The following is a 24,017-nucleotide window of genomic DNA, read 5'->3' as shown; positions in this document are numbered from 1 at the left end:
TTAACTATGTTGATTCTTTCAATCCAAGAACACGGAATCTCTTCCCATTTCTTTGTATCTTCTTCGATTTCTTTTAATAGGGTCTTATGGTTTTCATTAAATAGATTTATTGTTTCGTTAGATTTATACCTAGGTATTTTATTCTTTTTGTTGCAATTGCAAAAGGAATTACTTTTTCCACTTCTTTTTCTGACCCTTCATTATTAGAGTATAGGAACACTATGGAGTTTTGAACATTGATTTTGTATCCAGAAACTTTACTGTATTTGCTTCTTGTTTCTAGTAGTGTTCATGTGGAGTCTTTAGGGTTTTCTATGTAGAGAACCATGTTATCCACAAATAGTGACAGTTTGACTTCTTCATTTCCTATTTGGATGTCTTTTATATCTATCTCTTGCCTGAGTGCACTAGGTAGGACCTCCAATCTTATATTGAATAACAGTGGCGATAGTGGGCAGCCTTGCCTTGTTCCTCATCTTAGAGGGAAGGTTTTTAGTTTTTCACCATTAAGTGTAATGTTGACTGAGGGTTTATCACATATGACCTTTATTATGTTAAGGTACTTTTCTTCTATACCAATTCTGTTAAGTATTTTGATCATAAAATGGATGCTGTACCTTGTCAAAGGCTTTTTCTGCATCTATCGATATGATCATATGGTTCTTATTTTTTAATTTGTTTATGTGATGTATCACATTAATTGATTTGCATATGTTGAACCATCCCTTTGCCTCTAGGATGAAGCCCACTTGATCATGATGTTTAATCTTTTTACTATGTTGGATATTTGGTTCGCTAGTTTCTTATTTAGGATTTTTACATCTGTGTTCATGAGACATATTGGTCTGTAGTTTTCTTTTTTTGTGTGTTATCTTACCAGGTTTTGGTATCAAGATAATATTGGTCTCATAAAATGAGTTGGGAAGTATTGCCTCCTCTTCGATTGTTTGGAAGAATTTGAGGAGAATAGGTATTAAATCTTCTTTGAATGTTTGCTAGAATTCACTGGTAAAGCCATCTGGTCTTGAACTTTTACTTTTTGGTAGGTTTTTGATGATTGTTTCAATTTCCATATTGCTGCTCGGTCTATTTAGATATTCCAGTTCTTGATTCAGTCTAAGAAGGTTGTAGCTTTCTAAGTACTTGTCCATTTCTTCTAGGTTATTAAATTTGGTGTTATGTATTTTTTCATAGTATTCTTGTATAATCCTTTGTATTCTTGTGGTGTCTGTCATAATTTTTCTTCTTTCATCCCTGATTTTGTTTGTGCCCTTTCTCTTTTTCTTTAGTGAGTCTAGCCAGAGGTTTATCAATTTTATTAAACTTCTCAAGAAAACAGCTCTTTGTTTGCATTTATTTTTTCTATTGCCTTTTTGTTTTCAATTTCATTTAATTCTGCTCTAATTTTGATTATTTCTTTCCTTCTGCTGACTTTAGGCTTCATTTGTTCTTCCTTTTCTAATTTTTAAGATGAAGCATTAGGTTGTTTATTTGGGCTCATTCTTGTATTTGGAGATAGGCCTGTAATGATATGAACTTTCCTCTTATGACCGCTTTTGCCGTATCCCAAAAGTTTTGATATGTTGTACTATCATTATCATTCATTTCTGTGTATCTCTTGGTCTCTCTTTTTATTTCTTCCCTGACCCAGGTATTCTTCTGTAGCATATTGTTTAATCTCCATGTATTTGTAGATCTTACTGATTTCTTTTTGCAGTTGCTCTCCAGCTTCAAAGAATTATGATCAGAAAATACGATTGGTATGATTTCAACGCTCTTATTTTTGTTGAGGCTATCTCTGTGTCCCCGTATGTGGTTTATGCTTGAGAATGTTCCATGTGCACTAGAGAAGAATGTATAAGCAGCTGTTTTGAGATGGAAGGCTCTGTAAATGTCAATTATGTCCCATTGGTCTAATGTGTCATTTAAGGATGTTATTTCCTTATAGATTTTCTGTGTGCATGATCTGTCCACATCTGACAGTGGGGTATTTAGGTCTCCTACTATGATAGTGTTTTGGTCTGTTTCTCCCTTTAGTTCTGTTAGTAATTGCTTTACATATTTTGGGGCTCCCTGATTGGGAGCATAGATATTAATAAGTGCTATCTCTTCCTGGTGTATGATTCCTTTTATCATTATGAAGTCTCCCTCAGTATCTTTTTTTACCTTTTTATTTTGAAGTCTAGTTCGTTTGATATTAGTACCACTACTCCCACTTTTCTCTGAATGCCATTGGCTTGAAATATCATTTTCTACCCTTTCACTTTGAGTCAATATTTATCTTTGGAACTAAGATGTGTCTCTTGGAGGCAGCATATGGTTGGGTTTTGTTTTTTGATCTAATCTGCAACTCTGTGCCTTCTTATTGGTGAGTTCAGCCCATTTACATTTAGGGTGATTATTGAAATATGAGGTTTTCCTATAGCCATTTTATCTTTTGCATTCTGGTAGTTTGATGTTTCAATTGCTTCCTTGTCCATGTGTGTGTGTGTGTGTGTGTGTGTGTGTGTGTTTGGTTAGGTTTTGTGGATGTTCCCTCTGGTCCTTCTTGTTTTATGTTATATACTTCAATTCTGAATCTTTGGTATGTGGTTACCATTGCCATTATGAATATGTAAAGTATAATTTTATATGGGTGTGTGTGTGTGTATACCCATTTTCTTCTCTGTGCTTTATCTCCATTCCCTTTAAGAATTTGAATCTTTGAATCCTCCACTTTTTAGTAATTGTTGTCTCAGTTTGTCCTTATGTATGATAAACATTCATTACTATCTTGCTATAGCAAATCTCTTTTTATTGTTTAAGCTTATAATGCCCTGTTCTTAATAAGGGTTGCACTCTTCTGCTTCTATCTGCCTGCTTGTCACCTTACTCATAGTTATGTATTTTTTTTTTTATTTTGTTTTAAGTGAGCTGTCCCCTTTTAGTATTTCCTTTAATGCAGGCCTCGTAGTGGAGAATTTGCTCAGTTTTTGTACGTCTGAAAAGGTCTTTATTTCCCCTTCCTATCTAAAGGAGACCTTTGCTGAATACATTATTCTTAGCTGGCAGTTACTTTTATTTTTTGGATACTTGATTTTACTCCTTTCTTGCTTGTAAGGTTTGTGCTGGTAAGTCTGAAGATAATCTAATGAGTTTTCATTTATAAGTTACCATCTTCTTTTCCCTGGCTGCCCTGAGCCTCAGATTTTAGCATTTGTGGGCGCTGGTTAAAGCACAGAATTTCTGATTTCGTAAATCTGAGGTAGGACCCAAGAAATTGTTCCACAGGATAGTGATGCTGTACTTGTGATACAGACTATCATTTGCAAAATTATGAATCCTTTTAGTAAACCTAGTTATATCTTTTCTTTCCTCCTTTCTTTGGATAAAGACTCCCTCAGACTAAGATAATTCCCTTGATCCTGGTGACTCAGGTCCTCTGGCTATTGATAAGGATCATTAAAACTCAGCATTCTCTTTGGCCCATTATAAGGCATGAATGGCTTTAGGCCAAAACAAAGTCCTTAGAGTCTGAGAAGGGAGGGGACCTTTAACCCAAGTTTTTTTTTTCTTTTTTTCCTTTTACAAAATGTATTAACCAAGCCTCTTTTCCTTTACCTGCTTGATGGACAAATTAATGAGAGAAATATAACTAGATATATAATTTAAGCAACAAGTTTATATCTTTTTCCTAGTCTAGGGACGCCATCCTAACTAAGGTAGAGAGGGAAAGAGCTCCATGAAACCCCAATAGGCAAGGACTACAGTTTACCTCAGCAAGAAAATATAGAAGAGACCTCTTCTGATCCCTCAACTTCCATACTAATAAAAAGGGGATTGATGGCTCTTAGAAAAAGGTTAGGCTGGAAAGTTAGATAAGGGATTTCACATCTACCTGCAAAGACATTGAGATCATCCTATTCTAGAAAGGGTCTGCCCTAGTCCGCTCATAATTAAGCAAGCCAGAAGGCATTTTTGGACTAAAAGTAATTCCTATGAGGAAACAAGTAAGCATAAAACTGGGTACTTGCGCAATGAAGACCTCAACGAACTTCACCTTACCTAAGCCTTATTATACCATCATTATGATATGATCCATATGCCTGGAAGTTCATTAATATCATTATAACTGACTGAATTTTGGGAACAAACGTGCACAAAGCAAATGATGAGTCACTGAGTCCTTTCAAATCTAGTTGTCAATCAAGAAAGGCCATTCCTCTAAGAAAAGTAATGACCCCCAGCAAATAGAGATAAAAACCCCCAAAGACTTTGCTACTGTGCCCTTGAGCCTTTTGAACCACTCTTCTCTTGCTTGGGACCATTTCCATGTCTGGAAGTGTAGTTGTTGCTTTACTTTCTCTTCTAATAAGGCTATTCTTTTCTGCTGTATTTCGGTGCCTTGCTCAATTCTTTGTGAGACATCAAGAGCCTGGACAACGCGCCAACAGGGGAACCCCACTCTCCAGGAACACTTGGAGAATTGCTTTACAAAGAACATGATGTTTCTAACACCATAAATGTATAAAGGTATATTTTTTTAATTTTTATTTTTTTAATTTTATTTTTAGTTTTTATTCTCTGTCAAAGGGTAAAGAAAGGACATTTTATTTATTTATTTATTTATTTATTTATTTATTTATTTATTTGATGCCCCTGTTTGTACTGTATGGTGATAGGTTATGTTCAAGGTGTAGGATTCACATTAACAATTTCATTTTTAAAAATTATAGTGTATTTCCTAAATGCCAGGAATGTGATAGACTTTGGGGATAAAATGATGAATAAGTCACTAACTAGCTCTCTCTCTCAAGGAATTCTCAGCCAGTGGAGAGAGCAATGTAAAAATTATAATATGAAAGAAAAAGATATAGATAAAATGCTTAGGAACACAATGAGAGAGCAATAACTCTACCCAGGAGACAGAGGGAGCTCCAGAGATAAAGTAACATTTGAGTGGGTCTGAAAATACACACAAATAAGTGTTCAACAGTTCCAGAAGTTGGGAATAGGCATCTTAGGCAGAGTATATAGATTGATCACAGGGCAAGTAATTGGGTGTGGATAGAGCAGGGAAGAGGATAGGAGAGAGTGGAGATGAGGCTATAAAGACCTGCTGGAGCCAGTGTTCATGATTTGTTTTTCATCTTTGTGGGTTCAGAAATCCGAAGTTCAGTTCACTGGTTATTATGTGTCAGGCTCCAAAGCTAGGCATGTAGGGAAAAGAGAGAGGCTCATGAATGAGCCATAACCCTCTACCCCAAGTATCTGATCTAGAATTTCTTTCTGAAGATGTCTTTTTCTCTCTCCTTAAAATTAATTTTAATTTCATTTCTATAAGGAGAAGGTAGCTGGCCTTAAACTATCCCCTGAACTCCTGAGAGAAAATTTGATATAGGTAAAGTAAACAACTTTCCTTTCTTTACCCAGTAAGTGATCTTGCACAGATTCCGACATCCTGCTCAACCTAATGCCTGGTGCAGCTATCACGTAGGTGTTTTTCAAATGACCCAAATAATTTTAATGATCCTTTTCTAGTTTCATTCACATTCCATTTGAACCCCTACAGTGACTTTATATGCCCTTCAATAATGCCAAACACATTTTTTTTTTTTTAGGTGAGGCAACACTTGGTTGACCTCACAGATTGTAAGAACCTAGTCAATCTACAATCCCTTATTTTTTTATTTTGTATGCCTACAGCACCTGGTCTTCCTAGGTGGTCTCCCATCCAACTACTAGCCAGGCCCAACCCTGCTTAGCTTCCGAAATATTCTATTTAATAGGAATCAATTACCTCCAGAGGGTACAAGCTCATAAATCTAAATTCATACAATTTCTCAAGTATTTATATCTTTAACTCTTTAAGTTGGTTTTTAATCACCAATTTAGTATACGAATATAATCTTATAAACGGTAAGATAGTATAGAAAAAAAAACCCTAAAATCCTATTTGACAATTCCTACTACCTCCAGAGGTCCATCAGGTTTGTTTTTGAGAACACTGCAGACATTTCCCTGAATTCTAATCTTGGTCCCATTTACCATGTAAATGTAGAGAAATCATAAACCTCCCTTGTTTAAACCAGCCTATGGATGTGCCTGGTACTTGTCCCTCTGTAATAGTCTTAGTTTGTTACAGTCTCCTGTGGCTACAGACAACAGAAAGTAGATTTCTGTTCCTCTCTAGCTTTTAACATAGAAGTCACGTAGCTTTGCCTTATGACTGCTGCCTCAAAACTAGGCTACTCATTAATAAATGCCAGTTTAGTTCTTTGAAATGGTCAATACTTAATAGAGAGAACACTGTCTACTACCTGGTAGAAAGAAAATAGGTATAAAAAATTACAACTTCTAAATATAGTAAGTTTAAAATCAAAATTTGGAAGTTTATTTTTAAATTAGTTTCATCTAGCTACTAACATATATGTATATGTATATATGATATATACGCCGTTCAGCTACTTTGCGTTTACTCTTATGCATGTTTCCTAGGCTTAATAGAAGTCCTGGAACATTGCCATTAATTAAATGTTTATAGACTAGTTCCGAATTCCTCAACTACACTTGTGTTCAAACACCCACTGTTCTAAAAATTTCACTTTTTTCTATTTAAGTTTATAGTTCTCATTATCATGACTTACCTTTATTAACCAAATTTTTAAAAAATACTTTGACTACTTGAAAGTAAGACCCACATTCTTGCCCCCTTCGAGGTTCAAGGGATTAGAGCCGACTTCAGAAAATAAATTATAAACTGATTTTGTGAACCTTTCTAAGTAAGAAAAACATGATTCACTACTTTGTTTACAGTAAAAGCCTTAGCATATGGCAAAAATTGCTTAGGCTCTTTTTACTGATCTATAAAGAAGTTGTGTTTGACTATCCAACTCTACTGCATGTTTTGAATTTTGAATTTTTGGACAGTCTCACAGTTAAAGACTTATCAATCTTTTTGTAAAGCACCGGTGGAGTATTGCTCTATCTTGAAACTAAATGGGGAAAACTGGGTCTACAAAGTCATTAGAGAAGAATACTATATGAGAGTTTATTTGAACCAAACTGACAAAATATGCCAGGGAGCAAGATCTCAAGTGCTCCAGAGATTAACAGTTTTGCAGTTTATTTCATATACTAGAAATTAAGGAGGGAACAGAAGGAAGATCACATGGAGGTGGGAAAAGGCAAGGGGGGGATTGGATTACAGAATATTTAACAAGTGCTCTCTTGAGGATGGTTATTTCAAAGATATGTTAACCTAGATGCACAGAAACAATAAACAGGGCTTGCTTAAGGCAAAGATAAACCTTTTACTAAAAACTTATATGCTAGCAGAATGACTACTCACCATGACCTGCCCAGTTAAGAATTTATGATCAGATCACCCTGTGAGGTTAATTTCCATAGAACCCGATTTTCTCGTCCACACATACTATTTGGATTTTACTCTGTCAGTGATGAGAAATACTGTTTTTTGAAAATGTTATGATTATTACAATCTCATGAATAAGTAAGCAAAATAATAACTCTTAAAACCTGTAGCTCTCACAATTTATATGTACCCTTCTGTTCTTTTTATGTATACTTAGAAAGATGTGCTTATTAGAAATAAAGCAGCAATGGAGGCTAGAGGAACAATAAAGACATAAGATATAAAAAAATTAAAAAACTAGTGAATGGCAGACTTGAACCCTATCTTATTAGTAATTATATTAAATATAAATAGACTAATCAAAGGGCAAAGATTAGCACAATGGATTTTTAAAAACATGATCTAACTATATGCTTTCTACAATAGACAAACTTTAAATTCAAAGAGACAAAAGACAAAGTAAAAGAACAGGAATAAGAAAAGCCATGCATAGAGTAAGAGAGCTGGAGTGACTATGCTAATAGCAGACAAAATAGACTTTAGGACAAAAATTTTGACTAGATACAAAGAAATTTTATCATTTTTTAATGATGAAAGGATCAATCCATCAGGGAGATATGACAATTATAAATATACACGCACCTAACAATATAACCCCAAAACACATTAAGCAAAAACTATCAAAACTATCATAATACTGTAGTTGGAGGCTCCAATGACTACTTTTGACAATTAGATGGAAGATCAGCAGGGAAACAGAAGACTTTAATTACACTATAAATCAACCAGACCAGACATTTATAGTACAACCCACAATTAAAGTAAACAAAACACTCTTCTACATTATTGGAACATTCTCCAGATAGACCATATGTTAGGCTATAAAACAAGTCTCAATAAATTTAAAGACTTGGAATTATACAAAGTATGTCCTTCAACCGTAATGGAATAACAAAAGGAAAAGGAAATTTGGGAAGTGTGGAAATGAGCATTCCCTAAAAATAAAAGGAACTGGGGCTCCTTGGAGAAATGGCCGATTCTAGAGCCAGGGCAGGGAGAATACCAGATGAGACTGGAGTATCTTCTGGTACCAGAAAATAAAGCAGTACAGTTGCCCCTTGGTATCCACAAAGGATTGACTCCAAGACCCCCACAGATAACAAAATCCAAGTATGCTCAAGTCCCTTATATAAAATGGCATAATATTTGCATATAACCTATCTATACTCTCCTATATACTTTAAATCATCTCTAGATTACTTATAATACTTAATACAATGTACATATTATATAAATAATTATTATAATTATTATTTAGGGAATGACAAGAAAAGTAAATCTGTACATGTTTAGTACAGACCCAACCGTCATAGGCCTAACTACATAGTACATGTCTGCAACAGTGTAACATTTAAAAAATAATATTTTCCATCTAGTTGAATCCACAAATGCAGAACCAATGGATACAGAGGGCTGACTACTCCATTAAAAGTATAGGGGCATGTCAGTGAAATAGAAGAGCCAATTTGAAGGACCGACTCCCAGTAGCCTAAAGCAAGAACAACTTGAGCAACAAAATAAGTTACATAGTATTGGATTAAAAGTATAAAATTAATGTACATGAGTCTGTACTGATATAAATAAGAGAAAGGAAGGAAGGAAGGAAGGAAGGAAGGAAGGAAGGAAGGAAGGAAGGAAGGAAGGGAGGGAGGGAGGGAGGGAGGGAGGGAGGGAGGAAGGGAGGGAGGAAGGGAGGGCGGGCCAGATCTTCCTTACAAAATAATTCCAAATAATTTACCTAGCTACTCTCCCTTCCAGGATATGGAGCTTAAATGCCACTGCCACCTTTGAGTGTGGAGTGTATTCAGTGACTTTTTTCCGAAGAGTAGAACATAGGAAGAGGCTAACATAACTTTATAGTGGAGAAACCTCGCAAACACTACCTTAGTTGAGTGATCAGGGTAACATCATCAGTGAGAAATTATGTTGACAGAATGTACCTTTGACATGATGTGATGAGAATGGTACTTTATCTCTGTGGTCTTCTTCCCCCAAATCCATAGCACTATCTAATCGTGAGAAAAACATTAGAAAAATCCCAATTAAAGGATATTCTACAAAATACCTGACCAGAGGATACTAAGGAGACATGATGACTAATGTAATACAGTATCCTTGTTGGGATCCCTAATGAACCCTAAATAAAGTATGGAATTTAGTTAATAGTAATGGACCAGTGTTGGTTCATTAGTTCTGACAAATGATATGTTAACAGTAGAGAAAACTGAGAGGTGTATAGTAACCTGCTCTACGTTGTACCACTCAGAAGCTTCAAATCGTGTGTGTTGGGGGGAGCAGTCTGTTGCTGTATTATCTGTGCTCTTATTTATGTTTTCTAAGTTATTAATGTACTTCTGACACATTGAAAGTAATACTATAATTTGACTTCAATTCCTTAAATAACTATCTTTTGTAGCTTTATCCCCTGTTCTTCACATCGATCCACAGTAACAGACAAAATGTTCAATACTTTTAATCATTTTCAAAAATCAGAGAAAGTGTGTTAGGTGCTTTCTGCCTTTTTAGTTTCCATTTGCATACTTAATATATAATTATTAAAAGTGGATGAGACCTTTGGTTTCCCCTAGTCCCAGAATGAACACTTATGTGACCTAAAGTATTAAGAAAGTTAATTGTGTAATTAAGCCTTGTCTTGAGAAATAATTTTGAATCATGACAAGGAAGATCACTGCTTTCTAAAGACAGTAGATATATATAAGTCCAAGAACAAGCATTTCACAAAATATTAGTAAGATATATTAAGTGTTCAAAAGGCATTAACTACCTTAATTAGACACACTCCTAGAAACTTATTTGTAAATTTTGTTTACTTTATTTTATTCAAATATGCAAAAAGATTATGATAATCCAGTTTTTATGTTATTTTAGAATGTCATTGGGATATGTGAACAACTATTTTAATCAACTTTTAGTTAATGTGCCTTCCCTCCCTTGGTGCAATCTCTTTCAATTTTTGTCTTTCTCTTACTCTTAGGCTCTGCATGGAATTTTCCTCTCCTCTTCATGTTGATGGTGTAATACATGATCACATGTTCATTGTCTTGTTTCCCCTGAGTGCTGTGGGTACTTCCATTTCCTTCTCCTTTTTCATCTCTTCTTGCTAACAAGATCCTCTCAAGGGTCCCTCTGACCTCTATGCTAATAGGAAAGCACTGAAATAACTGAAAGGAACACAAAGAGAAAAAAAAATCCCCAAAGCAGCTGGGAGCCCTTAGTTCTAACAGAACATCTCTATGGAAACAACTCCACAGAGATCCATCTGGAAACAATTCTGTAGGGATCATTGGAGTAGTGGTGAACCAAACTCACCAAGCCTTATTTACAGGATTCAACTAGCAAATGTCAATAGCTGTTAGACATTTTTTTTGAGAGAGAAAAATAGTAAAATAGGAAGCCAAATAAAAATTACATTTACCCCTATTAGTGTACTTTTTTTTAACTCAAAAATTCCTACTTGCTGTAATAATAAAAGCAAAAGGAATATATATGTACTAATTTCAAGTTCTTTGAAAGCATTCACATTTCACACTGGCAAACAGCAGAGTGCTCAATACAAAGAAACGGTAGTCAAAAAAAATCAAGGTGTAGTGGTAAAAAGTCATTAGAATGATTTTAGGATTGTAGCCCTAACCACACAAAGTAAGCATGTGCAAAGAATGCAAAACTCAATCAGGCAGTAAATAGACTGTTTGAATTCAGGCAAGGGGTGAAAGGAATTACAAAATTCCAACTACCAAATCAAGTTGAAAGACTGAAAGGATAAAGTACCTAGTTCAAGCAAGCTGTCAGTAAATTTGAGCTATTGTTATTACATTATATTAGTTTTGTTTTTGTCTCTTGTGGTGATGACCACACTTCCCCTTCCCTCTTTCTCTGAAGGGTATTTTTTAAATTTTTAATTAATTTATTTTTAATTGAAGAAATTATTTAAATCCCCCCCATCTACCTCCCCTCTTCTCACTCACCCCCTACCCTCTAGTGACCATTGTCCATGTCCATGAGTCTCTTTTTGTTTGTCCTGTTCATTTGTTGCTTTTAGGTTTATATCCCACATATAAGTGATATTATGTGATTTTCAACTTTGTCTGGCTTATTTCGCTCAGTGTGATTATTTCAAGGTCTATCCTTGTTGTTGCAAATGGCAGTATTTCATCTCTTCTATGGCTGAGTAATATTCCATTGTATGCATGTACCACAGCTTCTTTATCCAGCCATCTATTGTAGGACACTTCCATTGCTTCCCTGTCCTGGTCACTATGATGAAGGCTATTTTGAGGCAGCGGGCTGAAGAAAGGCAGTACTGCACTGTGATCTAGCCAGTTCTACTAGTGTCCCACAATTGTCTTAAGCAAGTTTGAGAATGAATTAAAGCCATGAAATTGAAGTTTCTATTGTATGAATGTAACTGGTCTCCTGTCTCCACTCTACACACTGCAGATCTCATGGAAGAAAAAATTATTCAAGCTTCTCCACTGCTAACACCTCCTGCGCCCACTATCTCACTCTTTTGTGGGCTTCCTAATGTTTGTAATACAAAGTCTTTGGATATTGAGGGTCTACAACCTAGTTTTATCCACCTTTCCAAACACAAGAACAGTGTGCTCAAACTCATTTTCTTCTCTCCCTCTCACTTCATGTACGTTCCAATGTTTGGACCTTAACCTGCGCTATCTCTTTACCAGCACTGCCCTCCACCCTTCTCAGGAATTAGGCTTGCGTTTTAAAGTGTCACTAGGAACCATGGTAGAAAGAGCAAAACCAAATGGTATGTGTTAAGTGTCGCTAGCATGCACAATTTTCAAGGATGCAAAACTCTATTTAGAAAACAACTCGAAGTCAGACGTGAGCAGCTGAGCAGTCAGTGAACGGCAAGAGACCGCGAAAGCGAGGAGAAAGCGAGGAGCGATCTGTAGGGGAACATAGTAGGGAGGCAATCAATCGAGAAGCCCCCAAACAAGTGCCAGGGCCGGAGGAAGGAGCCCTACCTAGCCCGAGAGCCGAAATGGGGCCTGGTGGACACTTATGAGTCTCCGTAGCATGGAAAAATTCCTATTTTTACTGCATAATGCAAACGTGGTGGAAGGGAAAAGCCCTCCCTGCATTTGGCGTCGGAACCAAGCGGCGCCTTTTCCACGCGTTTGACGCTTGGGTAAGGGTGGGGTATTTATGAAATTTGTTCCTGGTGGGGCACACTACCGGAGAACTTTTTCAAACCGCGACATCACGGTTCCTTCAACACACACTGACAGAACTACTACAGCCACTTAGCATTCTCCCCGAGAGGCCAGAAACGGGGACTCCGAGCATTTGATGTAGTACCGTAAGCAAGAGGGCGGAACTCCCCGCCTCTTTCTCTGACTGGACCAGCCTCGGTTCCTCCCCACCAACCACTGGGCAACCTACCATCAGCGCAAGCGTATTACTTGCTGCCCTCGCCAAAGCGGACCAAAGCTCCAGTGTCGCGAGAACAGGGCTGGCCGGTCTTCGTTGCCCTCGCTCCGCCTACCCCTCCTCGCTCGCTCTCTCCCATCCCCCCAAGCCAGTCGCGCTGCTGCGCAGCTCCCATAGCGGTTACCTCCGCCGGAGACGGTTGGGAGAACCGTTGTGGGCAGGGCTCCACGAGTCGAGAGACTTCTTCTTTACGACTGGACCTCGCAAGCACCGCAGTCGGCGCTGCTGTCGCTCGACAGGGTATCTGAAGTAAAAGGGGGTAGGTTGGGCTGGTGGTTTCTACAGCGGAGTCGGGAGAAGGACGAAAGAGACTGGGAGGGGATGCAGTGGGGGGGAAGTGTGGAGGTCGCCGCTCGGAAGCGGCCAAACTGCGCCTCCCAGGCGATCTCCCACTTCAAGGAGGGCGGCATGCCGGGGGGAGGACTTAGTCAGGTGGAATCAGAGGACGAAGCCGTGGCCCGAAGTGGGAGTCATCCAGCATTCCCCGTTTCCCTGCTGGTTTGGCTTCCGCCATTTTGGGTACAGTGGCGCGGCCACCACGGCTTCCCGCCCTTCCCCTCTCTACTTTTTGTGCGCAAGCTTCCGAAAACTGACTTAGAAGGCTGGAGGGTGGGCAGAGCGCTTTGGAAGGGATGAGGGTGGGGAACGAAGCGATCAGGGAAAGGCCGGGCACTTGGGTGCGGGGAGGTTCTGGGCTGGCGGGCGCGCTCCCGATGGAAATGGCGCCGTATGGGCCTAGCCTCCCACCGCGGCCTCCCTTCCTCCGCAGTCTCGGCTGGGCTACCTGGGCTGGCGGGACTGCGAGCGACTTCTGACGCAGATTCTCAAGATGAGACAGGCTGGAGCTGGGGGAGGAAAGCCAATGGCGACGAAGGCGCTCAACTCCCAAATCCAGGACAAAGGAGGCAGACGGCTTCCTTTGTAATTCCGCCGCCCGGTGGCGAAGGTTTCTAAGCCTGGCTTTGGCTGCCGGCCGGGGAGGAGGGGAAAGGAGAGTATTCTCCCTAGCTCTCTGGTCTCTAGGGCAGCTAGATAAACGAAAAGTCTCCGGGGAGGAATAAAGGACGCTTAGCCGGCCCTTATATTCCAGATTTGGAACTTCGAAAAGAGTACGTACTCATTTTCCAAAGAGTTTTTGTTTTCCATGCTGATCTTAAACATATTTAAAGACTTTGTGGGTAATTGCTTTGGAAGCAGAAAAGCGAGTGACTTATCAAATAGGAATGTGAAATGGGCATATTTCAAATAGGTCGTCTGGGCACAGTGAACTATGATACGGCTTATTGAACTTTGGGCGGGGGCGTGGTGGTTTAACCATGGTTTCGTGTAGTTTGGCATGGACTAGATTAGAATTTAAGTAGTTTTTACATTTGGGAAACAGTTAAAACACAACCAGTGGTGGCAAACGTGCGTGTGTGTGTGTAGTAATTGAGTTACTGACTTTAAACGGGTTGTATTTTGTGCGAAGTTTCTTTTGGTTTTAGGCTGTGTAAGTACTTAAAAATACCGTTGGGGGTTATTTCTTTTAGTTAGCAGGACTATAGTAATATTTTCACCAAGAAAAATAAGCCCACTCAAAAAAAAGACTGGTCCGAAAGCCTGGTTACGTGGTGGTGATTATTGGTCCTTAGAACAGAGAACTGGGTCAGTCATTTTAAATGAAGACGGTACAAAAAGGACAGGCAAGGCTTGAGAAGGAGAGTTGCCCATAATGTATATGAATTTTTACAAGAAATCTATTATCTACTTTTCCAGTGTTAAAAACAAAACAAAAACCTTCCTATTGTTGAAGATGTTATGTGATTTTAATGGATTTTGAAAAGACAGCTTAGGATTTTCCTATAAAGTAGTATATAACAGCTTTCCTAATTGGATTGCCCTAGAAATCTTTTTTCTGCCCTCATCTACATCATAATCTGGAAATCCATCTTAATTGCCTTTGTATTTTAATAGCCATGCTTTTTTCGTATCCTCATTTTGATAAACAGCTGCTGAACTACAATAGATGGTAACTGTTCTGGAACTCGTTCATAATGATTTTTAGTGACCTCACCTTTACGTATTAGTGGTGTGTTTTTGTTTTTGTTTTTTAATTTAAAATTCAGCAAACACATTGGAATGGGGGAATGATGAAAAAAATTTAAACATCACCACCTTGTTACCAAAATTTTAAGTTCATTCTCATTTTTTAGCACCAGCGAGCTACCATTTAGAAAGTTCTTTATTGATGCATCAAACCATTTATGTATTATACTTTGGAAGATAGTGTGTGTGTAATCTTATAAGGGAGTTTATGTGATTCACATAAACAACCCATTTAAAATCACAATATATTTTCTTTTGTGACTGACATCTTTAACTTTGCATAATGTATATAGGAAATTAATATTTAGTCTCCTACAAAACTGACTAAAGTTATGATATTTCTTCAACTGGTATTTTTAATTGGTGATAACACTTGTAATTCTTAAAGTAGAATTGTGATTAGCTATGATGATGCTGTTGGAAAGAAAGGATGAGATGGATTATCCTGAATAATTAGTAAAAACTATTTAGGTATCTTCTGTAGCTTCTGAGACCGTTTCATTAAGGTACTAAAGTAGATTGTCTTTTTGTATGCCTTGAGTTCATCTTGGTTTTATTTTGTTAAGTAGATTCTAGAGTCGGTGCTTTTAAAAGAAAAAAGAGAGGATGCCTCTGTATACTTGGGAAAGAGAATCACCCTATACAAGTTCCTTCCAAATCTGGCTTACTTTTCCCCAGTATAAAATTGTGTTAACTGTGTGTGTGTGTTTAATAGACATTTGTTTTTATATAGGTCTCATTGGTATGGGCTGATCCAAAAATCAAAACTACTTTGCTTGCTAGTATTTCTTGGAAAGTGCTAAGATTGTATTAAAGAGAAGTCCATTTCCATCTTTTTTGTATGTTTCCAAAACAGAATCTTTACATTGAAAAGAAACATACTAAATTATAAAAAGCACCACACTGTTCACAACATATTAGATTGTCTTGAAAGTTCTTAATATTTTTCATGAGGAATTAACGTGTGATGTTAGGTCTTTATTTTCTACCCTTCTCTTAAATCACCCTTTATAGAAAACAGCTATTCTTAAGTTTATGCTCTCCCCCCCTTTTTTTTTTTAAGAAAATGGCAGATCTTCAGAATGTCTCAACTTTTTTTCCAAATGGATGTGGGGCCTACTTCTTTCAGGGCTATACTCCAGAAGAATATTTTTAAATCATCTACCTAATGTATATTGTAGTAAACATTTCAAAAGAAAACCTGTCTTTTTCTCTCTGCTTTAGACATTTCCAAAGGGATCAAGAAAATGTAAGCCTTTGTTGACTTTGGAAAAGACTTTTAACAGTCCCTACTTCCTTTTTTAACAGTCCCTACTTCCTTTCAAGACTAATACTTTTTTATCCTTTAAGATTGAGTTATTTTGTTTGTGGTACATTTGATAGTTCTACCGGGCCCTTAAAAATCCAGTAACAATGGCCACCATTGAATAGTTATCAAGCCCCAGACCAAGCAATGAATGATTCTTAAAATGGTCCTATGAAGTGTAGGCGCACCAGTGAGACACAGGGGTTAAGTAGTTTGCTTAAATTAGGTAGCTAGTGAGTGGACGACCAAGGATTCAAATCCAGAGGTGGTCCCCCACCCCATAAAAGTTCATAGTTATTCGAACTAGTTGTGACATAAGATAAAAATTCATATTCTTTCCATTTGGGATCTGTCTAGAGTGGCACCTAGGATTCTTGCTTTAAAAAACAAGTAACTCCTGGCAGTGATTCATATGGAGAGATACTTGATTAATAACCATATTTGGAAATTTTATATTAGCTTATTTTAAATGCATGGATTCGGGGGGTGGAGGGAGATTTTACTCTTTGCAGGTGCTGCCCCTATAGGTTGCACTCATAATTAGATTGTACGAATTTGAATACTGTTGATATGAAATATAATCTTTGAGCATAAAAGAATCAAGTGAACAAATGTCTTGTTTACAGGGGAGGAGGTGGTGAGGGAAAGGTTTGAAATATTCAGGTGAGTAGGATTCCTACAGCTGTATAGTGAAATTTGTGAGGTCTGGTAAGTTTCTGCAGCTGAAGGACTTATGCATATTAGTCTCTTTGAAGTATTCTGGAGTTTTAAAAGAAAGGATGGTTGTCCAGAGATGGGAAGTGGGTGGACGGGTTCTTTTTGAAGAGGAAGGAAGGCGTTTTACTGTACCCTTTTTAATACTTTATGAATGTGTTATCATATTTATGTTTAAAAGTAAAGCAGTGAGTAGACTGGTTTTTAATACATCGTTTCCCTAACTTCCAAAACAAGTGGCTTCAAAAAACCGTTAGAAGGCATTCGCTTTGGAGTGACCTTTTACCCCTGTTTTAAAATGTATCCTAATTAGTTAAGTCATTTTAAAGTTTGCTCTTGAGGAGTATTCAAACCAGATTTAGTTAAAATAGAGAATGCCATTTTGTCAGCATCAAGATACTCGTACTTTTGATTACGGCTCTTACTGTGAGTGGATGGTGGTGGTACTATGTGCAACTTTTGAGTAATCAAGTTTTAAAGAATTTGCAGAACTGTTTAAGTAATAAAACCTGAAAATGAATGAAAAATTGAGAGATGAGGAAGACACAGTTGACAGTAAATGACAGGCTCAAAAACTAGGAGGTATTAGAAGACTGATAGTGGAGAATTATGTAAGTTTTCTAAAAATTAGGCAATTTATATATATATTTGATCTTTGAAATTCAGTACTTTTTGGTGGGAGGGATGTGATTTTGCTGCCTTTTCCCACTCTTTATGCCTACCTCAAAACAAAAAGGTATTGTGGCATTGTCAACGGAGTCACTAAGCCATATGTTAACATTTCCTGTTATGTACCACTGAGAGGTGTTTCTTCAGTACCTCTGACAAGAGTATATTTTGATTGACTGCTTTATGTGCTTCTTTATTTTTTATAGCATTTAAATCAAACGGTATTGAGATGGATTGGGTTATGAAACATAATGGTCCAAATGACGCTAGTGATGGGACAGTACGACTTCGTGGACTACCATTTGGTTGCAGCAAAGAGGAAATAGTTCAGTTCTTTCAAGGTACCTCTAGTATTAGTCAAAGTTTAGTAGTATTTTAATTTTATATTACTGTTTTTAATTTGTAAATCCCATTGGGGGACTTTTTGAGTATGATATCTTTAATATATTCAGTTATGAAATGTGCTCCAGTTAATATTCAATACAGGATGTGTAGAATATGTAAAACCTAATGTGCAATAAACTTAATTGAGAGTAATTATCTGTGATGAAATGAACCGTGAATTAGCATGTGGAGCATAGTTAAATTTGATTTGAGCTTTTCCTTTTTCTTTTCATGTAACATAGGTGGGCTGTTAGAGTGTTGTATGTAATTTTAAAAGACATTGGTCTCAAGAAAGTTTTGTTACCCAGTAATATTTGAAAAGATCTTTTATGGGGTGATGGGGAACTAAGCTTTTTTTGTTTTGTTTTGTTTAGACTTGTTTTAAATATTTGATTCAGATGGGAATGTTTCAGCCTTTAACACTGTTCCCCTTGATGGGGTTATTTGTCCTTGGGTTAAAGGGTTGGAAATCGTGCCAAATGGGATAACATTGACGATGGACTACCAGGGGAGAAGCACAGGGGAGGCCTTCGTGCAGTTTGCTTCAAAGGAGATAGCAGAAAATGCTCTGGGGAAACACAAGGAAAGAATAGGGCACAGGTGGGGATGGAGAGTTTGGGATGGTGTTAAATTTTTATTTTTGGGGGTTGCGGGTCACTATTGCTTAAGTGGGGGGGTAACAGTAACATTTTTCTGGGGTAGTTTAAAAGAATTGATAATTTAACTTGGAAACTACAGATTTGGGCGGGGAATTAATGCTAATAGATTGCTTAAATTGAAAATAGAATTGTTTCCCTTTTCTCTGTAGGATGTTGATAAATGTTTGTATCATCAACTATTTTTTCTAAACACCTATCATGTACTAAAGGAAACAAGCTAAAATTTATATTTTATGAATTGTTTTCAAATAACTAATTTGTCTGTGTGAAACTTAAATATTAATTATTTAAGTTTGTAGGTATAAAAATGTTAACTTTGTGGCGTATTTAGGCAATTTAAATTGGGTTATATATCTAGATATAGAAAAACTTGCTGCATTTTGCCCACTATCTTATTTACTCTAATTCATTTGAGCTGAAACTTGTACCTTAAACCATTTTTAAATAGGTATATTGAGATCTTCAGAAGTAGCAGGAGTGAAATCAAAGGATTTTATGATCCACCAAGAAGATTGCTGGGCCAACGACCAGGACCATATGATAGACCAATAGGAGGAAGAGGGGGTTATTATGGAGCTGGGCGTGGAAGTATGTATGACAGAATGCGACGAGGAGGTGATGGATATGATGGTGGTATGTGTATCTAATGAACAAAGGTTCTGTTGTCATTTTCTTAATATTCCTGACACTTTGTCAAGAAATATAGAAATGGCAGTAATTTCAGTACCTACTAGGTTTTAAAACCTGTTCATGAAAATATGGATTCCCATGGCCAGCTGTGGGACTTGATTGATGCACATATTAGCACCTGGATGACATTTATAGAAATTTAATGAAGATACTGGCATATTTTGACATTTTCTGTTTGGCACAAGTGCGGGTAAAAATTTTGATGTCTAAATGTATCTTTTTGAGATTGTTATTTCCACCAAATGTTAGCTGCTTTTTTCACATGTTGGGAGTTGCAAACTTGTAATAATTTAATCAGACTAGCGCAAAGTAAGTTTTTGTTAACTAAATTATAAAATGTATCTCTTTAAAGTATATTCATGTATTTCTTAAATTATGCAGGTTATGGAGGTTTTGATGACTATGGTGGCTATAATAATTATGGCTATGGAAATGATGGCTTTGATGACAGAATGAGAGATGGAAGAGGTAAATATTAAATAACTCATTTTTATGTGAATTTAAGTATTTGCTTTACAACTAGTGGTAATATAGATGACTTAAATAAAGTCAACTCAGGCATATTTTAGTGCATTCCTCCATAGGGCTTTATATAGATGTATACTTACAGGTAGATAAGTGCTCAATTTGATGTTTAGAACAGCTATAAGTGTTAAGATCTCTTGGAGTTTTCAAAACAGTATAAGTAGGAAAAAGGCGTGTATAGGAAAGAAATAATGTTGTTGAAATGCTTTCTTTTCCACATGTATCAGTTTATAATTGGAAATTTTATTCTCTAGGTATGGGAGGACATGGCTATGGTGGAGCTGGTGATGCAAGTTCAGGTTTTCACGGTGGTCATTTTGTACATATGAGAGGATTGCCTTTTCGTGCAACTGAAAATGACATTGCTAATGTGAGTGATTAGTTAAATATTTGTTGTGTGCTGACTTACATAGGATTCAAGCAAATAAAAGCTATATTCATAAAGTTCAGTTAAGAATTTAGTGAAACTTCACAGTCATGCCACCCTGAACATGCCCAGTCCCGTTTGATCTCGGAAGCTAAGCAGAGTCAGGCTTGGTTAGTACTTGGATGGGAGACCACCTTGGAATACCAGGTGCTGTAGGTGTTTAAAAAAGAGAAACAAAATTTAGTGAAAGACTGATCATCATAGAGTAGCAGTGACTATAAACATATTTATAGTTAAAAGTGTAAAAATATGTTAACAAGTTTTAGTAGTTTGGTTTGATTTTCTGGCTCTATGGTGAGGAGCTGAAAATAATGGAAGCAGTTGCTGCTATTGATTTGAAACTGGTTGGTTTCAAATTGGTTAGAGAGAATCAATAAACCTTAGCCCACTGGCCACATCCAGCCACACAGTCCCTATTTGATTAGTTGCTGTAGAGAACTTGGGGCCTAGCCAAGTGTATTTACTATCTAATTCTTTTAAAGAAATTGTTTGCTCTAGATCTTACTGAAGAACCAATTGGCCGAATTCAGGTGCCTTTTAGGATTGCTTTAAACTTGGTTAACTTGTGATTAGAACTAAATGATATATATTTCGGAAGCTATCCTTCCACGGTTTGTAAGGTTATCAAACTCTGTTCAGCATTATAAACACCCAATTTCTGTACATACACTTCTAGGAAACCTATATGTATATAAAACAATTTTGAAATACCTTTCTTGGGAGGGGCCTACTTATTCTTCCTCTCAATAGCATGCTATGAAATTTTTCATCTGTTTAGGTAAACTGTTCTCTAGGTTAGAAATGTTTTTCTTATTAAATTTAATACCATCTAGCTCATCGTAGAAGAGGTAATTTCTTATATTTCCTAGAACCTCTGAATTTGATGGAATTTTTAGCCTTGCAACACAGAGCAGAAGGGTTTGTTTTAATGAAGAAAAACCCAAGGCGTGTGGTAATTTCAGTACTATAAATAGAAAAGTAACACATTTTTCTTATTTAGTTCTTCTCACCACTAAATCCAATACGAGTGCATATTGATATTGGAGCTGATGGCAGAGCAACAGGAGAAGCAGATGTAGAGTTTGTGACACATGAAGATGCAGTAGCTGCCATGTCTAAAGATAAGAATAACATGCGTAAGTGGTATCCTTGGCAAGCTATCTTGTTTCTTAGATGTGAATTTGTTTGTAATAAGTTCAGACTTGAATAGCTTTCTAAGGGCCTTTTTATTGAAGTTTTTTTTATTGAAGTTATTTAATTCAGACTCTTAATACTTGACAGATTATTGGAGTTTAAGTTATTAAAGAGGGAAAAACAGGTTGTGTTACTTGCATTTGCCTGGGTTTGTTCCAACGCCTTTTGCAAGTTAAGACCACTTCTTAACCTGTACATTGATCAAGTAAGTTATTCCTGCACGTCATCAAATTGGTTTTTGAGCCATTAAATTTCACCTTGACCAGTGTGATTCCCAAGTCTGGCTTCACCTCAGTCACTTAGTACTTAAGATTCTGATTCAGTTCTGTGGCTGGCCTTGGAATGTATTTTTAAGTATATCAGCTGGTTCTGAAATAATGAATCAGCCCATTTATAGGTAAGGAAATGGGCCCCAGACACTTGTTAGTTGTTCAGGGTTGTACAGTTTGAGTGAAATCTAGATTCTAGTCCTATCTGGCATTCGTTTAAATTAATACTAGCCAGCCAGCCTTTTTTATACTTTGATAAATTTGATCCATTGTCCCCCCTCCCCCCTATTTCCCTTAAGAACATCGATACATTGAACTCTTCTTGAATTCTACTCCTGGAGGTGGCTCTGGAATGGGAGGTTCTGGAATGGGAGGCTACGGCAGAGATGGAATGGGTATGTAAATTTTTTTTTAAATAAGCAGAGTTAGATGCTTAGCAATCAATTTCAAACACCTTTTTTTTTTTTTTTTTTTTTTAAGATAATCAGGGAGGTTATGGATCTGTTGGAAGAATGGGAATGGGGAACAATTATAGTGGAGGATATGGTACTCCCGATGGCTTGGGAGGTTATGGTAAGTATCATTGGTTCCTCTGATTCAGTTTGTGTTAGTCCCTATATGTGGGGCAAAGTTCATGTTTTTAATATGTTCTGTGTTGATACTTTCTACTAAACAATTCTCAACATCTTTTTTTCTTGTAAGGCCGTGGCGGTGGAGGCAGTGGCGGTTACTATGGACAAGGTGGCATGAGTGGAGGTGGATGGCGTGGGATGTATTAAAGCGTAACCACCAACCTAAAAGTCCTGACAACAGCATCTGTCTACTAGACTTTCTTACAGATTTAATTTCTTTTGTATTTTAAGAACTTTATAATGACTGAAGGAATGTGTTTTCAAAATATTATTTGGTAAAGCAACAGATTGTGATGGGAATCTGTTTTCTGTAGGTTTTATTTGTTGCATACTTTGACTTAAAAATAAATTTTTATATTCAAACCACTGATGTTGATACTTTTTATATACTAGTTACTCCAGAGGATGTGCTGCTTTCATAAGATTTGGGTTGATGTATTTTATTATTAGCTCCAAGAGTAGTAGTGTAGTATAATTTTAGAGGACAGTGGTTCACCTCTGCATAAACTACAAGTCTTTAATAAGCAGACATCCAGAATAGAGCTTGGGAAATAATTAGTGTAACTTTTTCTTTAATTTCTCCTGGACAATACTGTAAATATAAAGATGAGTTTAGATAGCTTCAGGAGTATAAATTCAGCTAATTATATACCCATCTTTTTCAAATGTCACTTACCAAGCATAGCTCTGAAGTGTTTATCTAAGGTATCTGAATTTCTGAATATTCATAATTGTGTTACCTGGGAACAGGAGTGTTGGAAGTTTAAATTCTAGCCCTAGATTTTAGAATAAAATCCCCTCAGCACTTGACTGAAATACCAAAAACTGTTTCCAAAAAGTGATAGTTGTAAGTTATCTCAAAATGTCTTAGACTAGATTAAGGTTCTCAGCGACATGAGAATTGAGTACACGTACAAAGGTATTTACTGTGGAGTATAATTCTCACAGATGTATTTTCAGTTTCAGCCCAACAGTTTTAAGGCATATGGTTTTTTAATAATTGTATAAATACATTATAAAATGTAAGACAAGTCCATGTTGTAGTCAATTAAAAAGAGTCCTGCAGTTGGATTTTGCATCTGATATCTGTTTGGAGTTTTTTTAGAGCTATTGTGTTAAAAAAAAAAAATACTATATGTAGCCAGGAAAAGGTGCTTTTTATTTTTAATCCCTTTGATCAATATGGCTTTTCCCCAAATTGGCTAATGGATCAAATGAAACCTGTTAATGTGAATTCAGTTATTGAACTTGTTAACTTGTTTTTGCTAGAAATGTTAATGTAATAAATATAATGTGGGAGATAATAGTATGGTGTCCTAGAATGCTTTGTGTCAGTTACTGATTATAAATCAAATTGGTTTGAGGTACTAAGTATGTTCAATTGACAATGAGACAAAGTAACTCTTAAGGAGTAGTTTCTGCTTTTTGGCCTATATAGAGCCTATTAACTCAAGCAAGGATTCTAATGCCTGTACCCACTCCCTTATATATTACATTCATCCACTTACCTTTTTTAAAAGTTTGTGCTTTTATTTTCCCAGGAGTACCCTATTAAAATCAAGCATTAAAAATATAAA

The 24,017-nt window shown here is 36.7% G+C and overlaps 2 protein-coding genes and 1 pseudogene across 13 annotated transcripts in view; 2 read left to right on the top strand and 1 right to left on the bottom strand.

The window, feature by feature from the left end:
- Positions 1-13,776, bottom strand: part of PBLD (phenazine biosynthesis like protein domain containing) — a 43,240-nt gene extending 29,464 nt beyond the window's left edge. Inside the window, exon 1 of one of the 2 annotated variants that reach the window (XM_036223153.1) lies at positions 13,671-13,776. The gene's annotated coding sequence lies outside the window, so the exon portion shown is untranslated. Of the gene's footprint in view, positions 1-13,010; positions 13,131-13,670 lie in introns of those variants that run through there. The other variant, XM_016127321.2, reaches the window with a different exon arrangement.
- HNRNPH3 (heterogeneous nuclear ribonucleoprotein H3) lies at positions 12,925-23,746 on the top strand. 11 transcript variants are annotated; one of them, XM_036223142.1, is made up of 10 exons: positions 12,946-13,126; positions 17,867-18,001; positions 18,506-18,644; positions 19,152-19,291; positions 19,775-19,861; positions 20,173-20,288; positions 21,346-21,481; positions 22,108-22,203; positions 22,289-22,381; positions 22,511-23,746. In XM_036223142.1, exons 2-10 carry the CDS (start codon positions 17,890-17,892, stop codon positions 22,585-22,587), a joined length of 996 nt encoding a protein of 331 aa, XP_036079035.1. In that variant the 5' UTR covers positions 12,946-13,126; positions 17,867-17,889; the 3' UTR covers positions 22,588-23,746. The 11 variants fall into 11 exon arrangements, with proteins under 11 accessions (XP_036079041.1, XP_036079038.1, XP_036079040.1 ...); XM_036223143.1 differs by having other exon boundaries at positions 19,152-19,336; positions 22,511-22,807; XM_036223140.1 differs by having other exon boundaries at positions 12,947-13,145.
- On the top strand, positions 20,386-20,504 carry LOC118604098 (annotated as a pseudogene).
- Positions 23,747-24,017: the final 271 nt, after the last annotated feature.

The sequence above is a fragment of the Rousettus aegyptiacus genome, unplaced genomic scaffold, assembly GCF_014176215.1.
Source record: "Rousettus aegyptiacus isolate mRouAeg1 unplaced genomic scaffold, mRouAeg1.p scaffold_m13_p_6, whole genome shotgun sequence".
Classification (NCBI taxonomy): domain Eukaryota; kingdom Metazoa; phylum Chordata; class Mammalia; order Chiroptera; family Pteropodidae; genus Rousettus; species Rousettus aegyptiacus.
The sequence above is the reverse complement of the archived record's forward strand: the minus strand, read 5'-3'. Positions and strand labels throughout refer to the sequence as shown.

Coding starts and splice junctions, on each gene's coding strand:
- HNRNPH3 (XM_036223143.1), top strand. CDS start 17,890: ATGGATTGGGTTATGAAACATAATGGTCCAAATGACGCTAGTGATGGG. Junction 18,002..18,505: donor AATAGTTCAGTTCTTTCAAG/GTACCTCTAGTA, acceptor CTTGGGTTAAAG/GGTTGGAAATCGTGCCAAAT. Junction 19,862..20,172: donor CAGAATGAGAGATGGAAGAG/GTAAATATTAAA, acceptor TTTATTCTCTAG/GTATGGGAGGACATGGCTAT.